Here is a 12,844-nt window from a genome sequence, read left to right on the forward strand (position 1 = left end):
CTTCTTAAAGCATTTTTATCACGTGCACTGAACATGGATGACTGGATTGGCCGTGAATTGCGCTTACTGCTTGAGAATCCAAATGTCACGTCTGCAAATCATAAGATTATGTGGAAGCTTGTTTTGGGATCTTATAGTCGTATTCCTTTTGGGCTTCAATTTAAGTAAATTATGTAATCCGTATGTGGCTGAGTTCAAGTCCCTAATCCTAAGAAAAAGTTTTGAAACTAGCACGGATTCGTTACTTTATCATGTGCACTAAGGCTCCGTTTGGTAGGGCGTAAAAGGTTTTCACTGAAAACAGTTTTCCCCATTTTCCATTGTTTGGTATGGGCTGGAAAATTGGGCTGTAAAATAAGGCTGTAAAACAGTTTTACATCATAATGAAAACATTTTCCCCCAAAATTGGGAGAAAAACGTTTTACATTCTCTCGACAAACATATGACTTTCTTCTCATCTATACTCACTGCTCACCTCTCCCTCTCATCTATAGTCACTGCTCACCTCTCCCTCTCATCTACACTTTCTCTCTCATCAAACTGGTAAATTTCACGCCATTTTGAAGCAGATTCTCTCAATACGGTTTTGTTTTGTCGAATTTGGTACATTCTAATCTCTATTTTCCTCTTATAAATTTCGGTATTTAGGATTTTTAGGATTCGAATTTGTTACATATTTTTTCTGCAATATTCGATTATTTTTAGGGTTTGTTTGCTGAAATCTTTGATTGTTTTTATGGTTCTTTTTGCACGAAATCCGATTATTTTAAGGATATGTTTTGCTGCAAATTTGTTTGATTTAGTTTAGGTTAATAAGTCCAATTATTTCTAGGGTTTTGATTATTTGATATAGTTTAATTTTGAGGTGAGATTTTAGTGAAATTCGATCAGTGTTTTAGGGAGATCAGTTGTGTACTGGAGTTTTAGAGGTTTTTATGACATTGTATAAGCTCTAATTGATCAGTTTTTGTTGTTTTTGATGTGTAAGTTTCTGACCTGCAGACTTATTTTCGTGTTCTGTTTTTATGTTTATTTTCGTTGTCTGATTTGTCTCTTCATTTTGATGATCTTTTGATATTGTTGTCAAATTGTGTTACTGTTGTTTTCATTTATTAGCTGACATTTTTAACCATTATGAGTGTTGTTGTTGGGCTACTTTCCTACTTTGGTTTATGACTACGATTGGTGCTGGTTTGATATGGTATCTGAAATTGTTGTGCTAGTTTTTTTTTTTGGATTGTATTCGTTTATAAGTTTAGATTTTCATTTTTATGTAATATTGTTTGTCTTCATGTTAACTTTTCTTTCTGGTTTGTCTTAAGTTAGGAAACTATAATGGAGTCAAACGATGTTCAAAAGTCTCAGGTAATAATCTATTTTGCCCATTAATAATTTGTTATAGGTTCTCTGTATTCAATAACTAATTTCCTTGATTTTCTTTTTGATTTTTCGAATATTTGTAGATAATCCGTAAAGGCATGATCGTAGGTGTTGTTGCTGCCATTATTGCATCTGTCCTTGCTTTTTTGAAAGTAAATAAATCTAGGACTAGAAGACCTAAAATAATTAGGCAACCTTATGTTAATAGGGATAGCTTGAGGGAGGCTAATATCGATAGTGTTTTATATTGTGGTGATAGTCATTGTCTTGGGCAGATTCGTATGAGACCTAGTGCTTTTTATAGCTTATGTAATATTTTAGTTGAAAAGGGACTTTTGTCGGAAAGCAAGCAAATGAGCGTCAAGGAACAAGTATTACTTTTTCTATATGTGTTGGGTCATAATGTGAGATTTCGGGATGTTGGGGGAAGATTTTTTCGATCTACATGGACTATACATTGCTACTTCCATATTGTGCTCCAAGCAATCCTTCGATTGTACCCATATGTCGTGAAACCACCAGACTAACTGAGCAACCAGAAATTCAGAACAATTCTAGATTTTTTCCTTGGTTTGAAGACTTCATAGGAGCTATAGATGGGACCCATGTACGTGCATCTGTTCCTCTTGATATGCAAGAGAGATTTCGGGGAAGAAAGGATAAGACAACACAAAATGTTCTAGCAGCTGTTGATTTTGATCTAAAGTTCACATATGTCCTTGCTGGTTGGGAGGGTTCCGCTCACGATTCAAGGGTTTTGGGTGATGCACTTAAAAAGGGGTTTAACGTTCCCGAAGGTAAAATATTTTCTTATTGGCAGTAATGATCTAAAGTTCACTTGAGTTGAATAAAATATTAATGATAATTTACGGATGTAGGGAAATACTATCTTGCCGACGCTGGGTATGGGATCGTAAAGGTTTTATGCCTCCATTTAGACGTGTTCGTTACCACTTGAAAGAATATGCCAACAACCCTCCTGAGAATGAACGAGAATTATTCAATCTGCGCCATTCTTCACTCAGAATGTGTATAGAGAGGGCGTTTGGAGTTTTGAAAAAGAGATTTCGTGTCTTGGATGCAGAGCCATTTTGGTCATTTGAAACCCAAGTGGATGTGGTTCTGGCTTGTTGTGTAATACATAACTACCTTAGGGGGTTGATCCAAATGATGAAATTACAAGAGAGGCGGATTTAGAGATTGCATCACAAGATACAAGAACATCACTTTCTAGGAAGGAAGTGCGTGAAGAAACCAAAGAGTGTGTGAAAAAGCGTGATGCCATAGCATTGGCTATGTGGAATTCATACAAAAAGCGTCGAACTAATTAAAATTGTAATTTTTTTATTTCTTAATTTAGTGAAGTTGTATTAGTACTGATTTTGCTCGTTCTTATTATTACAAAAGGCAACATGAGTATTGCTTAATTTGGTGAATTTGTGAATAACATTTCTCTGTTCGTGAAGGATGCTAATAGTAAATGTTTATGCTATATGACTGCATAGAAATTATATAGTTTTTGCAATTTTCTCGAAATGTTTATTCAGGTAAAGGAAGAGAAGAAAGCTAATTTTCGTTGGACAAAACCAATGTCTAAGGAGTTATTGGAATTTCTTGCTGAAGAAGTGAGGAAAGGAAAGCGGCCAAATAACACTTTCAGGACCAGCTCCTTTATAGCTGCTGCAAAGATGATTTCTGAAAAGTTTCACACCACATGTACGGCTGACCATGTTGAGAATCATATGAGGACAGTGAGAAGTAGTTGGGGAATTATTTCTCAAGTGCGGGGAAGATCCGGATTTGGTTGGAATGACAATGTAAAGATGGTAACTGCATCTCCAACTACATATGATGCTTATATTCAGGTATGTACCTTTCTTATGTTCAACTATGTAAAAGTAAGGTTCAGCAGAATTGCATTAATTTCAGCACTGATAACTTGATTCATGTGAATGTGAAAATTTTGATGTACTATGTCTTGTAAGAATTGACAAATATTATTACTATTATATCATTGATATTATTTATTTAGTCTAATGACATCTATACTAGTAGTGCTTAAAGGTTAGAAGGGAACTCTTTTTGTTCCATATTATCTTGTCATCTTGTGGACTGTACTTTGGTATGGAAATAAAAAATAGTTGCTGCTCGGCTGTTGCTGTTTCTGTATCAATTTACAATTTTTTCATGAGTGATGACTATGGTATCTTAGAAGGTAACATGGTGGCAGTTAGCATTAGTCTGATAACTCAAAACAAAACTTACCAGTTACCAGTGTAGTACACACAATGATACAATACAGTACAGGGTCCACTATATTATTGCTGCACTACAAATATCCATCTTATGAATGTGGGCATATACTATTGAGCATTGTTTTGCAGTATTGGATGATTGATGTGTGTTAATCTTTTATTTGACAGCAATATCCATCTCATGAGAAATATTTGAACAAAAAAATTGAGATGTATGAGGAGATATCAATAGTAGCGGGCAAGGACATTGCAAGGGGTAATTTTTGCAAGACGTTTGGTGACATTCAGACCTCAAGTGGACAGCCAAGTACTGTTGAAACCGAGCCTACCAAGTCAGATAGTGCAACTTCTTCCGAGCCTAGGTCTCATAGGAAGAGGTCTCGGGTCGAAGAGGAAGAGGGTGACTTGCAACATATTTCTGCTCAACTCGGAGAAGTTGTCACTGCTCTCAAAAAATTTTCCCAAAACCAACTTGATGTGCAGAAACTTTATGAAGAGATCATGAAAATGGATGATGTCGAAGAAGCCGTTCGTGTTGCTGCTTTTGATCACTTAGTTGAGCGTGAAATGCTTGCTAAGGCTTTCTTGACAAAGAGTGAACCTCTTCGCAAGCTGTGGCTCCGAAATTTTGTCAAGTCTCTACTCTGAGTTTTTTTTATTCTACCAACTTTCTGATGAGAATTATATACATAGTATGTGTTTTAGGGTTTTTTTTTAATGAACTATTGTTATGCCTAATAGTTTTATATTATCGTGTTATGGATTGTTCAAATTTTGGACACATTAAAAAAATAAGTGTTTGGTTTTTCTAATTATCTTATGTTATTATGTTTGAAATAAAATAAAATATATTGTTATTTTTTTGAAAACATATCATATTTCTTCCTCATAATAATTTGGGGTAGCAATATGAGAGGAAAAAAAGAAGTGACAATACTATACAATAAGGAGTATCCATATTCAATAGGAGTAGTTGATTTTCCATCCAACCAAACAAAGGAAAATGCTTTCCATGGAAAATCATTTTTCATCCAACCAAACAACGGAAAACTTTCATGGAAATGAGTTTTCCATTGTAAATGGTTTTCCATGGAAAACCATTTTCAGTTGAAAACGTTTTACGCCCTACCAAACGGACCCTAAATGTAAATCCTATATTAGTCTATGTGGAAATAATTCTTCCATAGATTATGTGATATTAGATTACTTTAATCATTGGTGTGATATTTCCTAAAGTCATCATTACTACATATATCCTTATACCACCACTCAAAAGCGAGGGAGTTAAAACTTTGTTATAGGTGATATGAATGTTAACTAACTTTCTTTTTTCACGCTATATAGTAGGTGTTTTTAAAAAAACTTCATAGCACTTATTATAAATGTGTAGCATTATCTTGTTCATTAATCAGATCTAGTTAAAACTGATATGTATCGCAAGTTTAATAATGATCATGAATTTTATGCTCAATGGTTTGATTAGTGTATTTTCTTTGGCGTTTCAACATTCACGAGCTTGCAAGTACAACTTGCTTGACATAGATTTCCGTTGAAAACATATTAAAGTAGTGAACACGTATTTTATTAGGAGATGAGTTTTAGGAATTAGTTAATTTATTCTATTGAAAAGTAGATGTGATTAGAAATACTAGAACAATTTGATTTCAAGATCAAAATAAGTTTTGTGAAAATATGAAAATGGCGGGCCAAAGTGGAGATGGAAGAAGTAAATGATTGTGCAAAATGATTAATTAGGAGTCCAGGTAATGTGTTGCCACTAAAACCGTAGTTCATGTTATATTTTCGCCTCAATATTGTTATCATTCATCTGATAAGAGGATGCTGATGTATATTGTTGCTTAGTTGTTGCAAAAGTTGTAGATTGGTATCAATGCATTAAGTAAGAGGCGGTCGTACAACATGATTTACCAGAAGGTGGTGTTATGATCTCATGAAAGACTGACTACATTATGTTGTGTAAAGATTGAATGCTAAATATCTATCAATTAACTTTTTAATTAATTGTTTAAGAATTTGAAATGGTAAGAATCTAAACTTAATTCCCGGTACACTAATATATTACATGCTCATAAAGGGCCCTAGTTCTAACAATTATGGATTATGGAAGATGTTCAGTATATAACTAGTGAACTTACAAGAAAAATCTACTGAAGTTGGTCTATATTTACTAGATTTTTTGTGTATAGAATATAACTAGTGCATTAGTACAATATATTCAAGTTAGTCTATGTTACGTTTGCATGTTCTCCATCATAAGTTATTATAATACACTTCATTTCCCTACTTGTGGATATAGTACATTACTTTAATGGAACTATTTAATTTTTTTTGTGCTCATTTTAATGAAAAGCTATTATAAAAAAAATTACTGTTTAATAAATACTCCATCCGTCTCAAAATATAGTTTCCATTTTCATTTAGGGTGTCCCAAAATATAGTTTCCATTTCCATATTTAGTTCCACATTTTTCCGTAATTTGTCTAGAAAAACCGTGTCCCATCATTTATTTGCTTCTTGAATTTTGTTTTTTCCTTTATTTATTCAACCAGAATATTACAATTGATACTCTTTCACCAATTATTCTTCATTCTCTCTCCTAAAATCATCTTTTGTCATACAAAATTTATTTAAATAAACAAAAAATCTTTATTATCCTCTTAGATTCTACTTGCATAAATTGCGGTGAAAAAACTATATTTTGGGACCGAGGGAGTAGTTATTGTAATTATTGATTTAGTCAAATACGAGTTAATTAAGTACAGAATTGGGTATTAAACTTTGCTAAAAGTTCCAGTTTGGGTACTCAACTTTAAAATGTTTCAGTTTGGATACTCAAATAAAACTTTTGTTACTTTTTCTAGTTAACTTCAATTAAATAATAAAAAAAAATTGTACAATTTTTTTTATTTCTCCTCTTTAAAAAATTTAATATCTCTTTCTCTCTCCTCCTCATAAACACCAAATCCACTCCCACCCTACCACCACTCCACCTCCTCCCACCACAAACCACGCCAAAAAAACATTTGTCGTTGTGGATGATACCCAACTATCCACCATTATCGACCCATCAAAATACTCATAAACACCACCAATTTTAAAATAATCATCACCATTACTGTTCAAATCAATCACCATCAAAACACACATGACTTTTCCCTAAATCAAGAACCCTAGCACACTTCACATAATCATGATCATTTTTTTTGCTAATTAAGATAGGTAATGCATCAATTATACCTTCCCTATTAATGCGACGACTCTGCTCAGGAACCAAGTTCTTATTCGAATTAATCTATTCTCCCTCACCATAGCTTGATTCACCAGGGGTTGGATCGACGCGCATGGTGTGAGAATCGTCTTGAATCACCACTAGAACCTCCTCCTCGATTTCCAGCTTGGATACCCCTGAAATCGTATTCGTAGATTTTAAGTTCTTTGCCTGGGAATTTGCAACCATTGGACCTTGCTTGTTTACTGCGGATGAACTCGCCTGAAGTGCCTTCTGAGCTTTAGTTTTCCTAGGCATGGCTATTGTGGTAAGACCGATCAACGCAGTGAGGAATTCTATACAGATAAAGGCGCGAGGTTCAGTCATGGCTACATCATCATCTTCATCTGATGAATTGCGTAAATGCTTTCATCACCAATTTCGAAATCAAATCGTGACGAATTCCCAATTGCACAGATATTTTTGGGTAGAGATTGATACCATTTATTGTTTCACCATTGAAGAATTTGACGTTTTTCTTGTATTTCGTTGAATTTTCTTTGTATTTTGTTTTGTTTCAGTTGAAGTTTCTCTCTCCAATTTTCGGGGATTCATCTCTCAAATGTTGAGTTTTGCTTGTGAAATGAAGCATCATGACATTGTTTTGGTTGCCGGAGAGGAGCGGAGAAGAGAGAAAAACTAGGGGGGAAGGGGAAGGAGGTTGAGTCGTGGTCTGCTTATTTATAATTTGTATCTCGCACTTAGCTTATTTTGAAATGTAATCCAAACTTAGTAGTTTCTTTGTCATGAATTTGAGCTATCATATTTTATATATTTCTTATTTTTGCGCCAATCTATGTTCTTAACATGTGAATTTTAATTTTCAATTATTTAATAACAACAAAATAGCTTAAAATAATGATAACAATGACATTATAATGATAACAACGAGATTAATAATAATTACCAATATTAATAATTAAAAATACAACAGCAACAATAATAATCCTTTTGAATAAATGGACTAGTAAATAATAGTATTAATAGTAATAATGAATTTTTAAATATAAGCATGATATGATCTGAACTTATCTGATCTGATTTGAACTTATTTTTTCTGATCTGGTCTGATCTGATCTGATTAGATTTGAAATAAGAAAAAATAAGGTAAATTGAACATAGCCTTAATGTTATCATTTTAAAATATAATATTAATAAATAAATTTATTTTTTACTCAAGGTATAATTTGGGCCTAATAACTAATTTTAAGTGAAATGATGAATCTTTCAAAAAAAAAAAAAAGTGAAATGATGAAAATAGTTAGTATAGATGAAGATATAATATGAAATAAAGGGAGTAATTATGCGCATATAATAAGTGTAAATAGAGTCATAATATTACGAAGACCACAAACTTCAGTCAAGCCACAGTTTATCAAACTTTGTGCCAATATAAAGATATTTCTCATATGTTATGGGCAAGAGCATCTATGTTTTATTAATCCGTGATGCCCTTTTTGCCCTCGAATGAAGTCATTTTTATCCACTAATTCGAAGCTTCTTCTGTACTACTCTCGCTTTTTCCAAGCTCATAAACATGATGAAGTATCTTAAAATGTACTAATCATTCTCATCATACCATGATTCCTAGAATGTGATTGACATAACTAGGTCTACATCAACTCCTCAACTTAGCTAGCTTTTGCGAGACATGATAGCTAACCTTCAATTCATATGCTATACTATGTTAATTAATTACAATAATAAAATAAAACGGATGACCTTATAAAAAACTATTTATATTTATACATAAGCCCTTAATATTAGCATATATAGTATTGCAATCACCATATAGTACTTGGTCTAGTGGTAAGGAGAGCACCCTTCCAACCTCAAGTGCCTGACCCAATGAAACCTGAGCGGGATTCGGGCCACTTCTTCTTACCAAATAATAAAACCCGAGACTTTGGTTCTCATGAGAAAGGTTACTAGCAAAGCAATTTGATTAATATATAGTTTAACAAAGGGATCTTGATTACAAGTTGGCACCATTATTGTTGCCAACATCATGATTCACTGTATATAATGATATTTAGTATATATTTATAAAGTTTAGGTTGGAGGAGTTGCTCAAATTTCATTACCTATGTAGCTCATGATGAACATGACATCGTTAATTAATAAATTTTAATATGGTACTTATATAATTGGGATGTTTCTTGGTAAAGCCATTACTTTAGGTGACAAGTTGTAGAAACATAACGTTCTCTAAATGTAAACATGCATATGATGGCTTAATCCCAATAATATTGTAAGAACACAAGACTTGGTCAACGTATTCTATATTCCAAGTTTGCCTTTCATTATTCTTGCCTTATCATTTATGAAGTTGGTAAGCTAATATATCTTAATGTCCTAACTACCTTTTCATTTGTAGCTTAAATTAAACTCTTTCTCCTCCCACCTTACCTCTCGTCTTCTCTCTCATCATGTTGTATTAATTATTTCACTAAATTATTTAGCATTAACAACCAAACGAGAAACAAGTATAAAACTTTAGGTCAACAGAATATAAAAATAATACAGTCTTTTTTTTGTTTTTCTTTAAGATATAGTTCTTTTAAAGAATCAAATGTATGTAAACAGGTAATGGCCATCAAATCTATGACATTACCTAATTTGCATGAAAGTCCAATGTAGATTACCACTTGTTATAATGAATTGGGGCAAAGGTAAGGTAGGAGCCCAAATTTATTAGAGCAAATCTGAGCAAACTTTCAGATTAGATAGAATGGTCTGGCAGACTAGTAGTATGGCTACATTTTCCAGGACTTCTAATTTTAAACCTATTCTAGGTTTCTAACAGTAAAATTAACCTCTAACAATTAACATCTTATACAATATCTAATAGTTACATACCACATGATCAACAAACTTCTGCCACACCATCCCCTTTTGGCTTTTGCCGAACAACTCCCTACTAGCACATCAACTTCAAAAACCACAATACTACTCAATGCTTATTACTCTCTCAGTTTCTTTTTATAGACGTACTTAATATTAATTCATTGATTCAAAATTATAAGTTAAAACTAAACGATTACATATTAAAATGAAAAAAAAAATACAATTCTAATATGACAAAACCACGATCATTGAGTAAAGCCAATATTTCTAAAAACCCTCGTCTTTCACATTGATGTCTGATATAAACTTCCACAAGGGGGTCTGTGATCTTTTGTAGTTTTAAAGTAGAACTGAATTCAAAAACAAAGTACTAACATCTGTTGTAACCCTGCACAAATTTCGATCAGCAAATCAACCTCTTTAATTACACAAAAAACCAAAAACAAAGTCTCGAAACTCTCACATGAAAAGATATGAAACTCAATATATGAGTAGATATAACCAATATATGAGTAGGAAAAACTCTCTATTAGATAGATACCGAAGTTTATTAGAAACATTAACATAAAAAGCTAGTAACAAAAGGAGAAAAAGGGATTACCACTGTCCAAACGGGTGGCGGTAACTCCTAGGTTGAAAATTAGGGTTTTGTGGGAGAGGAGAGAGAAGGCGACTAATTGATTGGGTATATATATATATATATATATATATATATATATATATATATATATACAGTGGCGGATCTAGAAATTTTAGATCGGGTGGGCCAAACTCGACGTATACTTTTTTATCATAAAAATATAAAATAACTTTAACTATCCATAATTACGTAAATATTGAAAATATGAAGTAGTTACACTTTTTTTCTTTTTAGTTCTTTATCCTAAATTACAAAAATCTGTCAAATATTCTTATAACAATAAATATAATTTTAGTTGTATATTATTGATTATTGCTATGCTAATTTGATTATCTCCGTGATTAATCTTTATCTTTATAATACGCAATAACTAATATAACTTTTTTTTTAAAAAAAAAGCAGATGTAACAGAGTAAGTATAGTAGTACCTAATAAAAAGTAAACGTAGTATAGTAATAATTAGAAGTTTTTGGTAGAAAAGGAACAATTTAACATAACTAAAAAGAAAAAAAAGATAATATTATATCTGAAAGAAATAATAAGAGGAAGGAAAGCAACTAGCAAGGAATCAAATGCTGGAGTTAAAGGGAGAAGATGTTCAAAATTGGAATAATAATCAAGAAGAAATATATTTTTAAAAAAATGGAAAAATGTTTGCAAAAAAAGTCTACAAGAGGTTTCGAACCTGAGATGTAAGCAAAAGTCAAAGACACTAATACCAACTGAACTAACATGATTGTATGTAAATATTTGCAACATTTAATACTAGTAAAGAACTAAAACCATAGGGTGGGCCATGGCCTAGGTAGGCCCCCCCTTGAATCCGCCACTGTATATATTATATATATATATATATATATATATATATATATATAAAAGGAGAAGGCCTCATAATCGGACCGACCGTAACTTCGTACTGGTCAACCCGACTCGGGTTTGCAGGCAAGACCCTTTGGGAGTAGGGGGAAGGGAAAGGGGAAATCCCCACCCCCAAAGTGCCTCTAATGGAGTTTGATCCCACAACCTTGACGTTGTGAGATACAAACCAAACCGGCCACTAAATCAAGTACTACTTGGTATTGTTAGTTTATATATATATGTGTGTATATTTTCTTGAAACTGTGCATGCCATATATTTAGATCAAACTAGGTAAATAGCTAGTTAAAGCATTGCATTATTGGAAAGATATACTACCTCCGTTCTTTTTTAGTTGCAACGTTTGACAAATTGCACTATTCATGCTCTCTTACTTGACCACATTTATTGATTTATATGTTAAACAAAATATAGTCATGTGGGGTCTTGTTTGATTCGTTTCGATGTAAGCTTTCATAATATCAAATTTTTATAATTTTTACTTACATACAATTAGAGATAAAACGATTTGAAATTGTACATTGGCAAGCGTGAAAGTCAAAATGTTGCAACTAAATAAAAACAGAGGTAGTATGAGATATTGATACCTTTCTCAACCTAATAACTTAACTTATTGCTGCTAATTACATTGTTAAGCTTTGAATAATTGGTTCTTATCCTTCTCATGAAGCAAAGTTCTTCACTTTGATTTGTATTTTAACATTATCATCTTATTTTCATGGTATTTTAATATGGTCACCTTTAGAGGATATTGGTATAGGAGTGTTAGATATTTATATATGTATCGTTTTGTTGGTTTTAGAGAGCTACTAAGCGTAGTGTTGTAAACAAAATTCGATCCTATGTTTTAGCTTGTATACCATCTCCACAATATTTTACCCACTAAATTAGATGACATCTACATTGATATATGTATCGTGAAATTCGTGCTTTTTCATGTGAACTTCACTAATTATATGAATTATGGGAACTTAACTTAAATGATTTGAACTCCATGAGTTATCGACTTATTTGAATTGTGGAGCTCTTTTCAAAACTTAAAGTAGTTCATTTAATTTGAACTTAGCTTTCATTAAACTTGTTTTTTCGACATGCAAAGAACAAAGCATAAGAATTGAATACAATCCTATAACTTGAAATTATACCAAAAACATGTTTCTAAGAAGTATTCATGAACAGAAATCTACGTCCAATATCAACTTATCTTTGGGATTATCAGTGGTTAAATTAGCTCCGACTTTGAACTTTTTTCAACGGAGACTCAAATAATCGGGACAAAAAGAGTATTGATGTGTATATTAAGAAATAAGAATACATGCTAAATCAATTTTTATTTTGATAAGTACATGCTCATTTCAGATCGAATTGAATACCTAATAGTCAATATTTTGATAAGTACATACTAATCAATTAATATGAACTATAGAAACTTAATTTTGACAATAAACATCAATATAATGTCCAGTTGTCTACACCCAAGGACTTGTAGCTTCAATCTATAAGGCGTTAACCGATTAAGATTGCAAAAGAGGCCGGTGAGTTCTCTGGACACTTTT

The 12,844-nt window shown here is 32.4% G+C and overlaps 1 protein-coding gene and 1 long non-coding RNA gene across 3 annotated transcripts; both read left to right on the plus strand.

Annotated features, from left to right (window-relative positions):
• The first annotated feature begins 249 nt into the window (after positions 1-249).
• On the plus strand, positions 250-4,447 carry LOC104904043 (hypothetical protein). 2 transcript variants are annotated; one of them, XM_010692216.4, is made up of 4 exons: positions 250-603; positions 1,323-1,365; positions 2,928-3,245; positions 3,804-4,447. In XM_010692216.4, the coding sequence occupies exons 2-4, from the start codon at positions 1,336-1,338 to the stop codon at positions 4,281-4,283; spliced, it is 828 nt and encodes a 275-aa protein (XP_010690518.1). In that variant the 5' UTR covers positions 250-603; positions 1,323-1,335; the 3' UTR covers positions 4,284-4,447. The 2 variants fall into 2 exon arrangements, with proteins under 2 accessions (XP_010690518.1, XP_010690519.1); XM_010692217.4 differs by having other exon boundaries at positions 1,327-1,365.
• On the plus strand, positions 1,918-2,816 carry LOC130591574 (uncharacterized). The gene is made up of 2 exons (XR_008969369.1): positions 1,918-2,177; positions 2,259-2,816. It is a non-coding gene; the product is annotated as an uncharacterized LOC130591574 (long non-coding RNA).
• Positions 4,448-12,844: the final 8,397 nt, after the last annotated feature.

Source organism: Beta vulgaris, chromosome 5 (assembly GCF_026745355.1).
Source record: "Beta vulgaris subsp. vulgaris cultivar EL10 chromosome 5, EL10.2, whole genome shotgun sequence".
Taxonomy (NCBI): Eukaryota; Viridiplantae; Streptophyta; class Magnoliopsida; order Caryophyllales; family Amaranthaceae; genus Beta; species Beta vulgaris.

Excerpts from the sequence above, each read along its gene's own strand:
- LOC104904043 (XM_010692216.4), top strand. The coding sequence starts at position 1,336 with ATGGAGTCAAACGATGTTCAAAAGTCTCAG. Across the intron at positions 1,366-2,927 it reads ACGATGTTCAAAAGTCTCAG|GTAAAGGAAGAGAAGAAAGC; the intron begins GTAATAATCTAT and ends ATGTTTATTCAG. Across the intron at positions 3,246-3,803 it reads CATATGATGCTTATATTCAG|CAATATCCATCTCATGAGAA; the intron begins GTATGTACCTTT and ends TTTATTTGACAG.